At 36.4% G+C, this 20,244-nt stretch overlaps 1 protein-coding gene across 2 annotated transcripts; it reads left to right on the plus strand.

The window, feature by feature from the left end:
• The first annotated feature begins 503 nt into the window (after window positions 1-503).
• On the plus strand, window positions 504-18,797 carry LOC132161980 (ubiquitin carboxyl-terminal hydrolase 5). Of its 2 annotated transcripts, XM_059572213.1 has the most exons (15): window positions 504-851; window positions 1,827-2,081; window positions 8,543-8,687; window positions 8,805-8,864; window positions 8,973-9,068; window positions 11,223-11,253; window positions 11,362-11,642; window positions 13,177-13,317; window positions 13,402-13,572; window positions 15,147-15,404; window positions 15,498-15,646; window positions 16,158-16,727; window positions 17,389-17,674; window positions 17,958-18,178; window positions 18,524-18,797. In XM_059572213.1, exons 1-14 carry the CDS (start codon window positions 712-714, stop codon window positions 18,138-18,140), a joined length of 2,766 nt encoding a protein of 921 aa, XP_059428196.1. In that variant the 5' UTR covers window positions 504-711; the 3' UTR covers window positions 18,141-18,178; window positions 18,524-18,797. The 2 variants fall into 2 exon arrangements, with proteins under 2 accessions (XP_059428196.1, XP_059428194.1); XM_059572211.1 differs by having other exon boundaries at window positions 11,223-11,642.
• Window positions 18,798-20,244: the final 1,447 nt, after the last annotated feature.

Genomic DNA, 20,244 nt, shown 5'->3' on the forward strand with positions numbered 1-20,244 from the left:
TTTCTCATAAGCTATGTACCATCTATAATAGGATTTGAAACCTAGGTGATTAAAAATATAAAAAAAAGGGAAAAATGCATTTTACCCCTTGAACTATCTACTCATTTACACTTTTAACCACAATGTTTAAAAAGTGACAATTGATCGCCCAAAGTATCTGACATTGACACTTGACCCCCATGATGTAGTGATGTACACTTTACCCCTGAAGTATTTTGAATTGACAATTTATCCCCTTGAGTTGACACTTTACCTCTCTAAACTTAGTTACTTTGGGGGGTAAAGTGTCAATTTAAAATATTTTATGGGACTAAAATGTACTTCATGGGGAGTCAAGTATCAATGTTAGATACTTTGAAGGATAAAATATCACTTTTTAAACATTGAGTTTAAAAGTACAAATATAATTAGGAGTAAAGTGTATTTTTCACTTAAAAAAAATAAAAAATAAAAACCTATGCCACAAAAAGATAATTTATTTTTGTTTTTCTGAGCGACCGGAATTAATCAAACGTTGAAGCGACCGGCCGTATAATGATCAATCGAGAAACTTTAGCCGGGTTTTAACCATTTCTAAAAAACCCCTCCTCCTTGTTTGGTCATAGAGAAACAGAAAAAGAAAACGGTAAAGAAAAATTTAACCAATTCCTCAGTCTGAGATTTCCCGTGGTAATATCAGATCCGAGAAAAAGCGAGAGCGTAGAGGGCGCAATGGCGGAGGTTTCGATGTGCAGCAGCGCAAGCAGCACGGAGCTGACGCCGGAGGAAGAGAGGATTATGATCCGAGATATTGCTTTGGCTTCCGAAGCTAATAGCAAGGAGGGCGACAACTTTTATTTAATCACTCAGAGGTTCTTTTCTACTCTTTTTCTTTTCGAAATTCTTGATTTCGTTTCATAATTGTTTCAATCTTACGGAAAGTGCTTTTGCGTGTAAATTCGAGATCCTAGAGTGTAGTAGAGGGATGTTTTTGGTATTGTGGAAAGGTGAGGGTTGAGGGATGCTCAGTTTCAATGTATTTGCTAATGCATTCTAGTGTCGTTTTCACTTTGCGCCTACTAAACAGTCGTGAGGGTTTCACTTGATAAGCATGTAGGGAAGTTTTTGAAAATTCAGGAACTTCTTTCTCTACACACTTTGTTGTTTCTAATGGTCGACTCTGGTATGAATTGGTGAATTGAGAGAGTTTGCTAATTAAAGGGCTTAGGTGGTGATTTTTACTCTTTTTATTGGGGGGCTTAAATTGCATTATATCTGAGTTAAAACGTGTTGAAGTTACAGCACTCAGTTCCTTCCTTTCTTCATATTTCATGTTATGTGTGGGGTAAGTAAGGTGTTTGGGGGATTCATGGTGGTGATAGCTCTCTCTTCTCATGAAGCCATCATATCCAATCTCTTTTACCAATTTCTCTTTGGTCCATTTTGGAATTGGCCTCTGATGATGGGAAGGTGTTGTATTGAAATGAAAAACCTCTCCTATGATTAAAGCCTTAACATGAGCTGCTCTTTCTAATCATCTTAAGAGTTGAAACCTAATCTACAAGAGAAAAGAACAAAAGGTTTTAGCTTTCTTTCTTCAACTGCTGGCAAATGGCGCAGCAGTTTATTTTCTTCACCATTCAGTTGCTAATATCTGGTGACACTGATTGCTGTTTCTAGTCTGAAATGTTGTGTGTGCTGCCCCCAGTTTTCTTTGTCCTTTTGTTTTTTTGGGTAATACCGCTTTTAATGATATTTGTTGATTACTTATCTCAAAAAAAAAAAAAAAAAAAAAAAAGAAAAATGAAAAATTTGTTATCTAATGTGTTTCTTATTGGTTTTTACAGATGGTGGCAACATTGGATTGAATATGCAAATCAAGACCAACCAAATAATGCTAATGATGGATCTTCCTTGTCAGAGCATGGTGATTTGGTTGGTTCAAGTTCTCTAAAGAGGCCTGCTGGTATTGATAATTCTGATTTGATATATGATTCAGCGTCTGATGATTCTACTGTGGGTATTGAGATTCACGATACTCTACTAGAAGGCCGTGACTATGTATTGCTTCCACAAGAAGTTTGGAATCAATTATATTCGTGGTATGTTATGCGTAAATTTACAAGATTTTGGATGTGAGAATGTCCATTCATTTTCTTTGGCTTCATATTTTCTTTGCACTTGTAGCATTATGCAAACTCATATTAAATTAAAGATACTAATATCACGAGTAGAGAATATCAGTAGTTTAGTTTTAGACCATCAGGTTTGTGTCATTTTATCACAGTTTATAAAGGAATCTGGAAAAGTTTTGCAGCATGCCTTTCTGGTGTATTAGAAAAGCTGGAACAAGAAAATAGTTTCTTGGGATTCAATTCTTATACATTAATTTGAATGATCTGATCCACCATTGCGATAAGTATCAATCATGCTCTGGAAAATGTTATTGTTTCGTTCCCTGTTATGTCACTAAGTGATTGTTAACTTAAACATCAAAAGATCAATCTCTCTGGGTGCTTCGTATAAGAATACATTTATATGAAATGGTATTGTTGAAAATGGAACGCTGATTAGCATGTTGAAAGAGGCTTTATTTGTCGAAAGGAGGTAGGTTGGCTTAGATTAAAAGTACTCTTTCCAATTTGCCTAATTATTTTTCCCTTTTCCCAATTGCTGTAGGCGTGGTTAAATGGATTGAAAAACTTCAAATAGACTTTTTGTGGGGTGGAATTGGTGACAAGTTTAAGTTCCATTTAGTTAATTGGTTGAAGATTTGTTCTCCGATGTTTTTAGATGGTTTAGGGGCTAGAAATCTAATTCGGTTTAATCAAGCTCTCTTGGGAAAAAGGTTATGGTGTTATGCTTCGAAGAGTGAGGCTTTGTAGAGATTGGTGGTGGAAACCAAATGTGATAGCATGAGAGGAAGTTGGTGTGCCAAGGAGGAGGTAGTGGGCCCTACAGAGTGGGAGTGTGAAAACATATAAGGAGGGGCTGGGAGTTCTTTTTTTTTTTTTTTTTGGATATGAGTTGGGAGAGGGGTCCAAGATCAGGTTTTGGTATGATTTGTGGTGTGGGGACCAACCTTTGAAGACAACTTTTTCAGAACTTTTTTGTATTGCATGATGTAAGAAGGCGTGTATGGCGGATCATATGCAGTTCTTTAATGAAAATCATTAATTTAATATATCTTTTACTAGACTAGTGCAAGATTGGGAGGTAGACTTGGTTATTTCTTTCTTCAATCCTGTGTACTATATCAAATTGAGACAAGGTGGTGTAACAACCCCTTCCCGTAGGAAGAGGATGTTACGTATTGCTCAATAAGAAACATAAGGATATGAGAATTCCATAAGCTAAAAATCAAAGCAAACCAAACGACTCATAACAATTTAAACTTAAGTCGTCGTATTACTGTTATTACAACTCAATCCCTTAAAAGTTAACCTTTAAACCCTTAATTCTTTTTGATATGTAATATCAAGAAAGCTTTATAAAAAAGCGTAGGCGCCCCAAACATACAAGAAGTATACAAAAGGACACAGAAAGCAAAAAGAAAAAAGAGAAACAAAAAACAGGAAAGAACAAGGAGAGAAACCTGCGGAACCCAACACCCATAAGAACACAGCAACTGCCAAACTGACCCAAAAAAACCCACCACCCCACAAGGACTAAACCAGAAACCCTCCCACCCAAAACCCGAAAAGGAATCCAGAGCTACCGCTCGCAACCCTTTAAACCCTTATTCTTAACATAGGAAGTATGCTGAAACAAAACAAACTAATGTGCTAGGTGCATCTATTCAATTCCTCTTCTATGTTAGGGCTTCTTTATCTATTTCCCTGCCTTGTAGAACCATCTACGATATCATCTAGATTGTTTTAAAACATAAAAACTAGATAGTTAGTAGAATTCAACATACAGTAAAACATAAAAAATTCAAATAAAACATTCACACACATCATAAATCTTCTATTTCCTTTAAATTCTTGAGTAACCGCCAAACGATTATTCCCTGTGTGTAAGGGTTGGCTATCACTAGGATCTCTTTTGGGAAAATGGTTGTGGCGGTATGCTACGGAGAGAGAGGCTTTATGGAGATTGGTGATTGTTGCTAAATATGAGAGTACGAGGGGTGGTTGAAGTTCAAAAGAGGTATTGGGAACCGGTGGAGTGGGTGTGTGGAAACATATTAGAAGAGGGTGGGATAAGTTTTCCAATTTTGTTCACTTTGATATGGGGATTGGGGTCCAAAGTAAGTTTCTGGCATGACATTGGGTGTGGGGACATCCCGTTGAAGCTATGTTATCCGGCTTTGTTTAGTATTGCTTGGCATAAAGACGCATGGGTGGTGGATACCATGCACCTTCAAGATGGAGTTATATAGTGGAACATCATCTTTATGCGTTTAGTCTAGGATTGGGAGATGGAGATGATTCTCTCCTTGTTCGGGAGGTTGTATTCTTTCCAAGTTCGACATGGACAGGTTAATTTGGAGTCCTTCGTAGAGGGGTCAATTTGAAGTAAAGTCGTTCTATAAAGCGTTAAATAGCCGGCTAGACATTCATTTCCATGGAAGAGTATATGGCGTGTAAAGGCTCCGTCGAGGGTGGCATTTTTTGTATGGACAGCAGTCTTGGGGAAAATTTTGACGCATGATAATCTACGTAAAAGGAATATTGTGTGGTTGAATGGTGTTGTACGTGTAAGAAGAATGAGGAGTCCATTAACCACCTTTTAGTTCATTGCGAAGTCCCACGAGAATTATGGAGTTACATTCTTTCTCTGTTTGGGGTAGAGTTGGTTATGCCGAGACGGGTGCTGGATTTGTTGACTAGTTGGGGCGCTGTGCGTGGAGGCGGTCCAGTCAAGGAAGTTTGGAGGATGGTTTTGTTGTGTATAATGTGGTGTATTTGGCTTGAGAGGAATGCTCGGCACTTTGAAGCTGTAGAGACTTCGATGTTCGAATTGCGGAAGCTTCTGCTTAACACAATATATATATGGATAGTGGTTCATCATGGCTTGCATGTTTTTACTTTTGCAGATTTTCTAAATTTATGTATTTCTTTTTCTTCTTATTAGGGGTTTTCTTGTATACTCCTTATGTGCTAGGGTTGCGCTCCTCTGCGCTTTATTTATGATATGACATTACTTATAAAAAAAAAAAAAAAATCAGTAGGAGCTCAACTTCGTTCCTGTGGCCACAGGTGGAGCCATGTTTAGCATATAGACATCACTCAATAAACAATGGTGCACTCGAGTGAGCCATTCTTAGTAGACCATACACGATGGCTTCCCCTGTCTATTAGCTCCGGTACAATTTCACATCATTTTATATGGCTATGAAAACATTTTAAAATGTTCCATGCATCCCTACAATCACTTCCTTTTTCTTTCCTTTCCTTTCATTCACCTTTCATCAAGTATCATAGTGTATTTATAACATATTTTGTATACTTTCTGTGTACTTAGGGGCGCCTTACGCTTTTAATGATATTTGTCAATTAATTATAAAAAAAATAATGTATTTATAACATATTCGTTACATAATTCATAAAAAAAAAAAAATTCATTACATAGCAAAAGCATATGCATTAACTCAATTACATCCCTTTATCAAACATATAGTATTGGATCCTTAAAAAGGGGCTACCAAATAAAGGCTAACATTAGATTATATACCTTGAAAACTATTTTAAGAAAGCATTGCATTGACATTTCAAAAGAAATAAAGGAATGATCAAAGCTACTTACCTCGCTCTTTAGCTTAAAAAGTTCTACACACTTCACTTAGCAGCCTAAGCAAACATTCACAACAATTACTATTGTTAACACTCTTGTATACCATTCGTTCTTTTGCATTGTTTGATCCTCTTAAACATTGCTTTCCACACTAAGGGGCTGATCTGATTTCTCCTCTTTATGACACTTATTTCGTATTTCTAGTTCAATTCTTTTATTTGAATGATCATACTATACATTTATGTTCAATTTACTACACATGGATTATGCAACGTGAGCCTTTTTAGATTGTAGGTCTTAACACAAGTTATATCTAGTCTTTAGAGGGTTCTTAGATCACCTTAAGGTCCCCTAGACAGATCTGGTTTTGGGTCAAAAAGATAGGCTTAAGGCCTCAAGGTTCAACTAGCGTGTTTGTGTGTGTGCGCTATAATTCCAGCTACATGTCAGCAAATGGTACGTTGCAATACACCCTACATGTGTCCAATGATCACATGATTTGGACCATTAGAAAGACAATTCAAAGAGGGTTTATTCTAGGGTCACTTTATTGCAAAATATCGTATTGTAAAAGTCCCTACACAATAGTGGTTCAAACTCATCTCTCTCTCTCTTTCTCTCTCTCTCTCTCTCTCACACACACACACACCTTTTTCTGAACACCACCTAAGTCCTCCATAATTTCGACTTAGGGATGAGCCTGAGAAGATAAGGTTGGTGTTGGGAAGATAGACACTTTGGAAGTCTTCGAGTGACTCACTTAACCCTATAAATTTGGCCCAATTATGCTATACTAACCTCTTACACTTGTGACATATTTCTAATGTGAGATTCAACATTTATGCTAAAAAATCTCATTCTCACTTGTGTGTCCATCACTATATCGCTAAAAAATCTTCTTTTTTCTTTTTTGTTTTTGTTTTTGTTTTTTTTGTTTTTTTGTTCTTTTGTATCAATCTGATGGACCGACTCAAGGATCACTAGTGTGCTATGTGGGTTTGTTTGTGCCACACACCTTTACTCCTACTCTAAGGACCTTCGTCTATACCCATGCCATGCACCTTTGCGCCTTATTCTAGGGACTTTCGTCCGTGCCTGCGCCTTGCACCTTTCTTCTCACTCTAGGGACCCTTGTTTGTACTCACGTTATGCACCTTTCCTCCAAACTTGAAGGACCCTTTGGCTTGCGCTATGCACCTTTCTCCTCACTCTAGAGAAAAAAAAAGGAAAGTAAAAATGAAGTGAAGAAAATAAAGGACAAAAGAGAATCGGAGGGAATTGGAGAGATCTGGCAGCAAACTAGAAAAATAAATAACAATGCAACAGGGCAATATGGAGGAGTAGAAAAAACAAAAAAAGAAAAAATTGGAAAACATTTCTTGACTGTTTCTTCTTCTTTGGAATCTGTATTTTCTATTTGTTTGAATTCTTCTAATCTGGTTGGAAAGGAGAGATTCAATCTGAGAAATGAGTAGATGCAAATGTGGGTTTGGATTTCATAGATCCGTTTTAAGAAAACAGTTATCACTAATCCATTACACTTTGAATTTCATCCAAATAAGCAAATGTTGAGAGAGAAGAAAAAGTGGCAAGTCTTAGATGTGTGGTGACACAACACTGAACAACATGGTGGCTATTTTTTTTTTTAGTCACATGATATCTTGTGCCATTGGTGTGGGGGTTTTATAGGAGTGTTGCTATGGAAGTTGTGACGGTAGGGGAGGGGAGAGGAGATTAGGATCTAGTGGCAATAAAGACGGGAAGGGGTGAGGAGAAGAGAGAATAGGGAGAGGAGGGATGTGAGATGTAGGATAGGTAATGTTTTACATGATTCGTGAACTTGACTTGAACATAATACAAAATTAAAGGGTTATGGTGTAGTGTAATAGGGTGTGAGTCAAAACGAGTCTACCTGGTTAGGCACTATTAATAAATGGGTCAAATTCATGTCAACCCGCAATTAACTCGTATAATTAAATTGCGTTTTTTCCCTAACCCTAAGCATATAACCACATTTCCAGAAGTTTATTTAGATGAATTTGGATATCCTCTGAGAAGTTGGATTATGTTTATTAATTATGGGTATGAATATTGATTGTCAAGTTGATTTTGTTATGAATCTAGTTGTGAATGTCTATAATTGATATAGGCTTAAGTGATATGAAGTTGTGTTAATCAGGCCAGATCAAGTATTTGTGTCAACTTAATCCATTTATATTAAACAAGTTAAAATGGGTTGTGTACGAGTTAACTCAACATGATTTGTTTTAAACACGTTAGGCGAGTCGTGTCGTATAGCCCATTTATTTAAATAGGTTGTGAGGGCTGAGAGGTTTGGCACGATTAATTAATGGGTCGTCTTTATGGTTACAAATATAGTCGTATATTTATGACTCAACACAATATGAATCCGACCCATGAACCCGAATTGCCAACCCCAACGTGAGCAAGGTGCTGAAAGTTGGGCAGGGGTTTGCTGAATGATTGTCTGATGTGTGTGCCATGTTGGTCTTCTGCGAGCGCCATATTGGCTAAGGTTGTGTGCTACATCATAAAAGACCACAATCCAAGAAGGTTTTGTAATGTGACTGGAGTTTCCCTCACAATTTTGGACCCACTGTTATGAGTTATATAATTGAAAAATTTGATTGAAAAAATAAAATTGTAGGGATCAAATTGGAAGTACGAAAAAACCATAGGGACCAATAGTGTGTATCCATTGAAATTACATGTTATACTTTCTATGTTGTCATTTAAATGAAGTGTTATGCAATCAATTATAATCTTTTGCTCTATTTATCAAAAAAATCTTTGCTTGTCTTAGGTATGGAGGTGGTCCAACACTGGCACGGAAAGTAATCAGTTCAGGTCTTTCCCAGACAGAGTTGGCTGTTGAGGTGTATCCTCTGCGCCTCCAATTACATGTGATGCCAAAAGTTGACCGCTCTACTATTAGAATAAGCAAGAAGGTATAATACTCAGACTTGGTTATTTATACTGCTTTCTTTAGTCCCCTTTGCACCTATCTCATTAGTAGGAATAAGTATATTGAATTCGCTTATCTTAAGATTCTAACATTTTGGCAGGAAACAATTGGAGAGCTGCATAGGAAAGCCTGTGAATTGTTTGAGCTTAACTTGGAACAAGTAAGGATTTCATGTATCCTACCTTCATCTTTAAATTCGATTCTGTTTTTGTGAAATGTTCTTCAGCAATCTTTTACGTTTAGTTTTAAGAGTATTCATCTGTTGCAGGTGTGCATCTGGGATTACTATGCTCGTCGGAAGCATGCTTTGATGAATGACATGGACAAAACACTTGATGATGCCAACATACAGATGGATCAGGATGTGGGTTTACATTAAACCGATTACTTTCCTTTAAAGTTTCTATAAAGAAGTCACTTTTGCGTTTGAAATCTGATTTTGCATTTGGTGTACTTGCTTGAATACCCAGCTATTATGTGAATGTGAAAGAATTTTTAAAATATATAAATATTAAAATGTGTTATTGAATGTCTGAAGTCGTCTTCTATCACATCTTTTAGAAGTACATAGTGTAGAGTTCTCTAAAGAATTGAAAATATGGAAAAAGCGGTTGCTCTTTATCTCTCTCTCTCTCTCTCTCTTGGAATCCAACCAGTGAATATCTGACCCATAATTTCATTTGGTCATAGAGTTTCTCTTATGAGAGGGAGAGTTGATGGGGGAAGATCATTGTTGCGTGGTACATAGTGAAGAAGAATATTAGGTGTCTGTGCAGTGTGGCTTGTGGACTGTGGAGGGCCATTTTAATGGCTTTTCAGGCCTTTCGAAAATGGGGCTACTTCATTGAGATTTGAGTAAAAGTTGTGACGTGGTACTTATACCTTCAATGTGTTTGAATCTCTATTCTCTGGTGAAAAATAAGGAGGCATGGACGACTACTTCTCTTTCTTGTTCAGAAGATGGGAATGTCTTGTTAGCTGCACTTTGTGTAAACTTGGAAGATAAAGGGTGGGGCTAGGAGGTTGCAACAAAAGGTGGTCTTTTAATGCATCTATTGTGCATGAGTACTTAAATTGTGGTTTTATGATCTCTTGGAATTATAGAAACATAGTGGTTTTTGATAGGGTGAGGATAGATGTTGAAGTGATATGGGAGATGGTTGTTAGACCCCGTGGCTATTTGGTGTACATGCATTCCTTAAAGTAGAGGACATTTTGCTTAGATACTAATGTGGCTTGGTCATTCTTTACTTTTTATTTTTTTATAAATAAGTGATTCTTTATTGTTTGTGTATTTCTTTTTTATTACTTTCTATTTGTATGCCTTGTATGTCCTGTAATAGTACATGCTGGTTCTTTTAAGTTCTGTGTTGAATCCTCCCAGCCCCCTTGATAGAGAAAAAGGACATAACTGACAATATTCGATCTGCGTTTATTCATTATTGCTACTCTTAAAACTGACATTCCTATGAAATGATAATCCTAAGACAATGCTTAAAGAACCTCTAAAAGAAGTCTCGTGTGCTTTTGTTTTGTTCTCTTATTTGATAATTAGATAAATTTAATAAGAGAAAAAGGGCAAAGGCCATGTACACTGGAAGTGCACAAGTAGCCCTAAAATCCCCCTGAAGAAAAGGAAATGACTACTTTAAATAAATGCTTAGAGATGGCTTTGATAGTCATGTTAGTGTAGCAGGTGCGTAGCTGGTGTAAGGCTTAGTTGCCACCTCTGATCTATCACTGTCTGGTACTCATCAACTGTGATATTCAGAAAACTCTTTGTTTGGTTAGCACGGCATCCTTTATTCAAAGTATGTTTGAGATTGTGTTTGAGAAATAGAGCTTTTAAGTCAAATAGAGCTTTTTAGCAAAAGTTTCATTTTTAAGTTTTTGCCAAAAATGTGTTTTGTCAATTTTTAGAGTAAAAAAGTAAAATATATATATATATATATATATATATATATTTTGAAGTTTTTTACCAAACATGCAAGCTTTTTGTTAGACACAACTTTTTAGGTACTAAAAGTACTTTTTAAACTCTTTAACGCAATTCCAAAGATGCTCCCTCATTCACAACATCCGAACATTTATTTTGTTAAATGAGGTGTAGGAAGTATATATGATGCCTTTTTTGTGCACTTAATGTAAAGTTACCAATTTATTGTGATTGGTAATTAATGATGCATTTATGCCCAAATGTCTTGTTAATTGTGTTATGTTTGACATTTTTACTACTGAAGACATCTATGTAGTTTCATCTTTTGGACATGCGTGCACACACACATACATTGGCTTAGGCACTCCAAAACATTGACCTTCATGTAATACAGGTATGCATGCATAGTTGAGAAAGTCACATACATTAAAAGATGAAATGGCCTTCGTCCTTGTATGTATCTATTGTCTAGTTTCCTTCTGGCTTCTGTTATGTGATGATGGCCTCATCTTAAATATTACCTGATACTTTTTCTGGTTTTAACATTTCATTTTTCTTTTGTTCTTTAATCAATTAAAACAGATTCTGGTGGAGGTCCTTAACCATGTGAATGGTACTGCACCGGCTGGTTCCATTAATTCTGTTCAGGACAATGGATCTTCACCGAGGGAAGCTACTTCTTTTCTTATAGAGCCTTCTAAGTCAAGCTTATCAATTGCAGGAGGCTGGTCTGCAAGTAAGGGTGCGTCTAGAAGCCACATTGTGGAGCTGCCACAAAGTCACAACCTGACATCTCCAGCCAGAGAGTTGGATAACACATATGGAATCAGCAGCATTAGTACAAGGGGTGCTACTGGTGGGTTGACTGGGTTGCTGAACCTTGGGAACACTTGTTTTATGAACAGTGCAATACAATGCCTTGTTCATACACCGGAGTTTGCTAGATATTTTCGGGAAGATTATCATCAAGAGATCAATTGGCAGAACCCTTTGGGCATGGTTGTAAGTACCGAAGACAATTCTAAAATGTGAAATAATCGACCTTTTTGTCGATGCATGATTTTAAGCCATTTGAGGTTTTATATGAAAACTAGAATTTGGTGTCTAATATGCCATGTCCTCAATTTATTGGATCAGTTTTGTAGTTCTTGTATATTTATTTTGGGAAAATATGCTATGACCCCACTATACTTTGCACTATTTTGACATTAGGACTGCATTTTCTAATTTTGCAAATTTGAGACCTGAGTTTATAAAGATCTTAAATTTAAGACCTCAATTCATTTTTCTCTCAAATAAATAACAACAATGACCTAAAAGTTATAATTACGCCCTTCCTATTAGAAATTAAAAAATTAGAAAAGAACATCTCCACAGTGCAGTGGCCCCTGTTTTTCTTTTTTACTTTTTAAATTTTTAATGGGAAGGGCACAGTTTTATTTCATGTCATTTTTGTTATTTATTTGAGAGAAAAATGAATTGAGGTCATAGATTTAAAATCTATATAAACTTGGGTCTCAAATTTTCAAAATTGAAAATTGGGGTGTTAATGTCAAAATCGCACAAAGTGCGGATGATGTTCTAGCATATTTTCCCCTAATTTTTTATTTTGCTTTTCTGATTTGTTTGTGAATACATATAGTCTTTAAGGTTCCTTTATTGTTGTTTGCTAAATTATATTTCCATTCAAGTTCCATTTTATGTGTCACTTGAGTGAATTTTTGTTGTTGGAGTAATTCTTCTATGCATCTTTCATAACCATATCCTCTTTTCTTGTTATTTGTTTTCACCATTATGTTCTCTCTGTTGAATGAAACTAGATCGTGGGTGCTGGTTATGCTTTTGAGCTCCATTATCTTGTGTCCACCCTTTTGAATCTGATTTATCCCTTTGACTCTTTTAATACTGATCCCATACAGCACCTGAACAATGAGTAAATTTCAGGTTGCTTGGTTCTACTTCATGAAGCAAAAGGACTATGGGTTGCTTCCAAATTTGAGGTTCATTCTGTGTAATGATTATGGGTGGTAATGGAAAGCAACTTGTGTGCTTTTTGTATTCAAGTATTTGATATACCATCTGCAATAGAGTTCAACTACAAAAATTCCTCTTCCTTGCTACTTTACCATGGTTCTGTCTTTTCTATGTATGGGCCATTTTGCCGGGCACTTCAACCCACATTCTTGTGGTCTTCCTCTTCTCTTTGTACTGCCTTCAGCTTTATTTAAATAATTCCTTGCCCATTCAATATCTTTGTTGTGCCATCTTTAGATGACTTGGTTTTATTGTTGCCATCTCTAGCTTCTCTAATATATATTTCTTAATGTTCGCTTATATATATATATATATTTCTTAATGTTATACTTACGTGATTGCCAGACACTCATGTTAATATTTGTGTTATGTCACAATTGTTTCTGGTAGATATTTTCTTTTTATTCAAAGATATTTATTTCTGGAAAATTTTATAATGAGTATAACATAATATTAGTTCTATTATGCTGTTATTTTAGTGATTGAAGTGGTAATTATGTAGGGTGAGCTAGCACTAGCATTTGGTGAGTTACTTCGAAAGCTATGGGCACCTGGACGAATGCCAGTAGCTCCTCGATCCTTTAAAGCGAAGCTTGCTCGCTTTGCACCTCAATTTAGTGGCTACAATCAGCACGATTCCCAGGTTCGGTGCTTGACATGTACCTTTTATTCATTCTATGGTTTCCATGCAATTTGCATCAGTAAAAGTGGGGTGTTATTTTGCCAGGAGCTTTTAGCATTTCTGCTAGATGGTCTTCATGAAGATCTGAATCGCGTCAAACACAAACCTTACATAAAGTCCAGGGATGCGGATGGCCGACCTGATGAAGAAGTTGCAGACGAGTATTGGGCTAATCATATTGCTCGTAATGATTCTATAATTGTTGATGTGTGCCAGGTGAGTATAATAATGTTCATGATATTTTAAATCTAAATCTGGAGTGTGGTTGATGGTTTCATACTCTTTTTCCTGTATGCAAGCTTCTTCTTTCTGGAATCAATCATTCCTGTGCGTCTTTTGCTTTATTGTATGGCTTTGTTGGAATCCAGGTCAAGCTTTGAGGGTGAAATTCTTGGTCATAGCTCTCAGGCAGAGTCTTCCTCTTTTTAAATATTGTTTTCATCTTTGAAGGTATTTGCATATGATGTAAAGAGCGGTACATCATGGGTATCACTGATAATCGGATCCATGTTTTATTTCTTAAGTCAGGAGGTTGGATAATAAAGATTGTTGATAAACGGGTGATGTCCTTAGGTCAAATTTTATTCTTCAGTAATAGTGAGACACCATCACTAATAGTGACTACACAGCCACCCCTGACCTGTTGGGGTGGTAGCGCGGCCACCCTTTACCTTTTGGGTGACTGCGCGGCCATCTCTCTATGTTTTTAATATTTTTATAAATAATAAGTCTACCCCTGCACCAGAAAATTTTTTGCACTTGTTTTCTCTTTATGATTGAACAGTGGCTACTGTGTCACACACTTTTCTGAATTTTCTGGAGTTCCTTGATCTTGTAAATTTTAGATGGTAGAATTGCTTTCGGGTGTGATTGAAATGCGGCTACTGCATCACACATTTTTTTGAATTTGCTGGAGTTCTTATATCTTTTGAATTTTAGATGAATTGCTTTTGGATGTTTCTGTTGTATACATCCCATGTATTAGGATTGATCCCCTTAAAGTTTTATAATGAAATTTATAACTTATAAAAGAAAAGAAAGAAAATCTGAGTTGAAATTGCCTTGTTATAAGAGCCTTGTTTAGTCTTGCTATTGAGGCATCATAACCTTAGTTGGTTTGACGTATTCACCCTATCAAGCAATTTATTATGATATAGGAAATGAAAGAAGGCATTCAAATCTAGGTTTCAAATGCTTATTCTTTGAGTGAGAACGTCCAAGAAGATGATTAATTATCAAATTATTTTTTGTACTAAAAATAACTGTTTTCGCTATATGAGCTACCTGGATTATAGAGGCATTTGTCAGCCAAAGTTTCATTGGTATTTTAGTTAATCAGATCTTATAGTTTGCATTTGAATGATATTAGTTTTAAAACCTATGCTGGCAATATGTACAAATAACATTTTAAGTTGAATTACAAGGATAAACAAACTTTTTGCTGTCAATGTGATTGTTGTTCATATGGAAATTGAAATTTAGAAAAGCTAGAAACTGAACAAATATGATCTTTTATTATCAAAAGAATTTTTTCATTATAAAATCCTGATTTAATCTATAGCTATAATTATGGTTCAAATTCTGATGCATTCAGGTTTCTCACCCTAATAAATGTAGAAGGCTTGGACGAGATTTACATTTATGCCTCACTTTTTTTTCACTCTAGGATAAATATCTTAATCACATCCTGACACAAGATGTCATTGATTTTCATTACTTTCTTTTTTTAATCGAGTTAACCTGCCTATTAATGTGTCTGAACTTACGGATCTAAGTGTTCTTTTTCACAGGGCCAGTACAAGTCAACATTGGTTTGTCCAGTGTGCAATAAAGTTTCCATCACATTTGATCCCTTCATGTATCTCTCCTTGCCACTCCAGCTGACCATTACCCGCACTATGACAGTAACAGTTTTCACTTGTGATGGAAGTTCCCTTCCATCTGCTTACACTGTGACTGTCCCAAAGCAGGGACGTTGCAGGGACTTAATCCAGGCACTTAGCAGTGCATGTTCCTTGAAGCACAGTGAGAAGCTTTTGCTTGTGGAGGTTTGCAGCAGTGAACTTTCTGGATGTTGGGTTTTTAGGATTACTTTTGTGCATGTTTAATTGGATTGAATAATTCAAATGTTTTGTTCACAGATACGGAACCATTTGATTCAGAAGTTTCTAGAAGATCCTTTAATAATGTTGTCCACCATCAAAGATGATGACCACCTTGCTGCCTACAAGATGCCAAAGCTAGTGAAGAGCACAAAATATCTTCAGTTAATACATCGCCGTAGAGAGCAGTATGTATAATTTCATGTATGCTACATTAATCAGAGCTATAAAGAAAGTGGGCTGCTTATTATTTTTTCTATCTTTTTCCATTAGGCATGGCCCCCAGAAATCTGGCCCTGGTTGTTATATCCTTCGCCACTATTATTTATGTTCATTGCTTTAATTAGTATGTCGACTGTTTCAACTATTATCATAGGTATCCTGAACAAGAAGATAGTTCCATTGTTAGTTCTGAAAAGAGCTCTCTTTCTCTCTCTCTCTCTCTCTCTGTGAAATTGTTCCTTCTGTAAAATGGCATCATACTCCAATTTTTACATGCCCCCCCCAAAAAAAAACCGTTGACCAAAAAGATGAAAAATGGTGAATGGTGTTCGTTGATTGATAACATGCCATTATCACTTAAAAAAAAAAGATGCTTATGTCACTTTGGAAAAATATCAATTTCCCTTGTTACTTTTATTCTTTATAGTGGTTTCTTGTGTGCCACTTTCTAAGTTCTTGAATAATTTTGTGTCTTAGGGAAAATGCTCAAACCACGTCGGGATGGAAACCCTATGGAACACCTCTCGTCTCATCAATCTCATGTGACGATGTAATTACAAGAGGGGATATACAGCTACTGGTTCACAAAATGCTTTCTCCAATTGCAAGAACTGAAAGCCTAGGACAAAGTAATATTTCTGATACTAACATGTCTATAGCAGCATCAGACCAGTGCCGTGATATCAGTTCTGGTGAAGCATGTACAGACTCCTCAATATCAAATTCACAAAATAAGGATGACACTAATTCTGAAGCAGTAACATTACTGAGACTGCCTCTTCAGTTGGTTGATGAAAGTAATGCTTGCATTGATCTGTCAGTGGGAGAGGACAAACCCATTAGACTATCCTCATCGTCAACATCAATTCTAGTGTATGTAGACTGGTCACTGAAGCTTCTAGACAAGTATGATACACACTATCTAGAGAACTTGCCAGAAGTGTTTAATGGGCCACCTAACAAGAAAGCTCGTACTGAACCTCTCTCCTTGTACACCTGCCTAGAAGCTTTTCTGCGTGAAGAACCACTGGTGCCTGAAGACATGTGGTTAGTTTCTTCTTCTTCTTCTTCATTTTTGCTTTCCTTGTCATCTTTGTTGTGTGCTTGCATCTGTTAATGATGAATGTTAAATAAATTGGTGGCGGTCCTCCTACCTAAGGTGTCAAGAATAGTCCAAGATTGATTCATTAGCTGGCGATTCGCCAAAGTTGTACTTTTTACGGTTGGTTTATTGTATTATAGGCCAAAACAGTTTGTCATAAGGATGGAACACTTTATTCCCTTTTGTGAATCATGTTTACTGTCGTGAGACCAAAAATGGTTACGATCAAGGGTTTCAGTCTTGCTACCTTTTTGGCTCACAACTTCCCATTTCACTAGTCCCTTGTGATTGTTGTAATAGGGAAGACGGGTGGCTATTACCTTCTGTTGATTAATGGAACTGCTCTTAGTTTGCATTCTCAGATTTTATTCTTTTTCCCAATTCATTTTTGGTGAGGACATCTTTGTACTTTACTAAGCATCCTTAAAATGATGAATGTCGAATCTCTTCTGCTACTTTGTATTTGCCATTGACACTCCTAGTCTAAAGTTCTTGTAGTGATTGAAACTATATAAACTGTGTGGTTGATGTAAAAATCCATGTGAGGATGTGAGTGAATGGCTACTTGCTTAACAACTTCCATGATTTACTGTGTATCTGATGAAGGTACTGTCCTCAATGCAAAGAGCGGCGACAAGCAAGTAAAAAGCTTGATCTATGGAGGCTTCCAGAAGTATTGGTCATCCATCTAAAGAGATTCTCATACAGCAGGTCCATGAAGCATAAGGATCTGCTGAAGCTAGAAACCTTTGTCAACTTCCCCATTCATGACTTTGACCTAACAAATTATGTAGGGAACAAAAATAATTCCCGGCGTCAACTCTATGAACTATATGCCTTAACTAATCATTATGGCGGCATGGGTGGTGGGCACTACACTGCACATATCAAGGTGAGTGAGAAAGCTATCTACCTCTTCCTCTTTTTTTTTTTTTCTTTTTTTTCCAACTTAAGCTGCACGTCAAGTTGGTGCAAAATTTAACATTTTAAAACTTAAAACGTTTTGTTGGACACTAATTTGGGTGTTATTTTGCTGTTAATTGTTGATGTATAGTGTCTTGATTTGACACTGAAACATTATGGCAAACCATTGTTTTTGCAATTTTACCATGCAGATGCATATTTGGGTGGCAAACAATATTTACCTGAAAAAAGATTGTTTTTGTTAAGTGCAGCTTCTAGATGAGAATAGGTGGTACAACTTTGATGACAACCACATATCACACATAAACGAGGAAGAAGTAAAAACAGCTGCCGCATACGTCCTCTTTTATCGGAGGGTGAAGACTGATGATGCCTCTGCTAGCAATGGAGCGCAGTCCTGTGCAGGTGACAACAATGTTAGCTCTCAAAAGTGACATGAACATTTCTCGATCAGCTAGAGAAAAATACACAGGTATGCCTGCTTTATTCTGGGAGTTGTGTCTGAAATGTGGACTGCAGTTATAGAGGGTAGACATGTGGGCCTCTCCTAGGGTGTACCCAGCTTTTGTATATGCTTGATGAAAAATTCATGTTTGAGAAATAATTGGGTGTGTTTATGAAAAATGTTATATGCACTTTCAAGTGGTTATTCCCTCTGACGTGGTAGTGAAAATCACTAGTGATATATTATCTACAAATTAACTTGACCAAAATTTAATATTAATTTTCAATGCCACGTTAGGAAGTAAGCACTTGTAGGATCCGTTGGTTGCCAATGATATTTTAGTAAGATTCACTCGTGTTTGGCATATTGCAGATCCCTAGGCATGTTAAAATTGAGGATGAAGAAAACTAGTCCCGTGCGGATTAAGATGATTTTATGGATTCATAGCTGCAAGTGCTGCTCAAGGAGTTGTGCAAAACATCACGCCCTATTTCAATTTCGCAGGATAATTTGAGGGTGAAGAGATGTTTTTGTATCCCATTCCCAATGCTCCGAGGATATTTATTATTTTTGAATTGTAAAATCATAGAGGCAGCTGCTTCCAAACAAAAGTTATTTAGAATAGTCCAACACCCGAGTTATTTTCGATTTAGAGTTCTTCTTTTTATTTTTTTTGGATTAAATATACTTTAGCCACCTCAACTAACAGCCTTTTTTTTATAAAGCTTCGCGAACTAACAGTTATGACACTTGGGTTTATCAAACTACCAATTTGCTGTAATTAAGCCCCATCTGTTAGGGTTGACCTTCTGTTTGGATAGAAAAGACAGTTCGCCAAAGTCTTTCGAAAATTCCCTTGTTTTGACGCTTAAAAATCAAATTTATCTCTTATAATTGTTAAACAATAAAATAGATTAAAAAAAAATGGAAAACAAGGGTGGTGAGCAACCACCCCCTAGTGGGTTGGGGGTGGCATGGATAGGGGTGGTTGAGGAAGCATTGGACTTGGGTTTTATCTGTAGTCCATGGCAAGATGAACTACGATTAAACCTTAGTCCTAGTCGTGGCCTAGTGCTAGGCCACGACTAGGTAGAAAATCAACTCTTCTAGCCTAAAGATAAAATAATTAAGTATGAGGAAAAATAAAATATATATTGAACATGGGTTAATAAAAATTTGATTTGAATATGTTACAATAAATTAAGCATTGAATATATCTTCGATTCTTAATAAGTTTGTAACGCCCTACCCTAATGACACACAATATTGTTTGCTTTGGGTTCTCTCGAATTAGACTTCACAGGAAGTTACCCATCTTTGTACTGCTCTTGCATAAGCTCGTTTAATTGCAGAATTTTGATGGGTTCATGACCATCATGGCTTTAAACGTGTTAATGTCAAGAAGGGTGCGAGTATACATATAAGATAATTCATATAAGCCATTGCCCATTCATAAAGGGGAGAAGATGGTTGAAATTCTGCTAAAATCTAAGATGCCCTTTGGTTTTTTGCTGAAATTCTGCTATATGAATAGCCAAATGGAAGAAGGATGATTGCTCCGCTGGGTTTGCTGGTGTGGTTTTTCTTTTTTAGGAAAAGTTCACATACCTTCTCAAATTACTTTTCCATTGACAATATTTGTAACTAGGGGTGTAAACGAGTCAAGTTTGAGCGAGCTTCTCTTGTTTAGGCTCGGCTTGTTTAAATTTTATTCGAGCTCGAGCCGAGCTTAAGAACGAGCCAAAAAATCGAGTTCGAGCTCATAATAAGTCAAGCCAAGCCGAGCCAGTTCACGAGCTGGCTCTTATATTTAATTTAATTTATTAATTTATTTTTTTATTATAAATTTATACTTCAAGTACTCATAAGCGGCTTAAGAAGCCAACTTGCATATGAACATTTGCATAATCTGGCTAGCAGAGTATGGAGCCCGAGTCAATACAGTAAGACACTTTGTTTTGAAGAGAGAGGATATGCATCATTTTATTATAAAATGATGCTATTAAAAAAAAAAATCATTAATTTTAATATTAATATGAGGAATTATGTGAATAACTTCCAATTCGAGCTTTATACGAACTGCTCACGAGCTT

Source organism: Corylus avellana, chromosome ca9 (assembly GCF_901000735.1).
Source record: "Corylus avellana chromosome ca9, CavTom2PMs-1.0".
Lineage (NCBI taxonomy): Eukaryota > Viridiplantae > Streptophyta > Magnoliopsida > Fagales > Betulaceae > Corylus > Corylus avellana.

Excerpts from the sequence above, each read along its gene's own strand:
- LOC132161980 (XM_059572211.1), top strand. The coding sequence starts at position 712 with ATGGCGGAGGTTTCGATGTGCAGCAGCGCAAGCAGCACGGAGCTGACG. Across the intron at positions 11,643-13,176 it reads AGAACCCTTTGGGCATGGTT|GGTGAGCTAGCACTAGCATT; the intron begins GTAAGTACCGAA and ends GTAATTATGTAG. Across the intron at positions 13,573-15,146 it reads TAATTGTTGATGTGTGCCAG|GGCCAGTACAAGTCAACATT; the intron begins GTGAGTATAATA and ends TCTTTTTCACAG.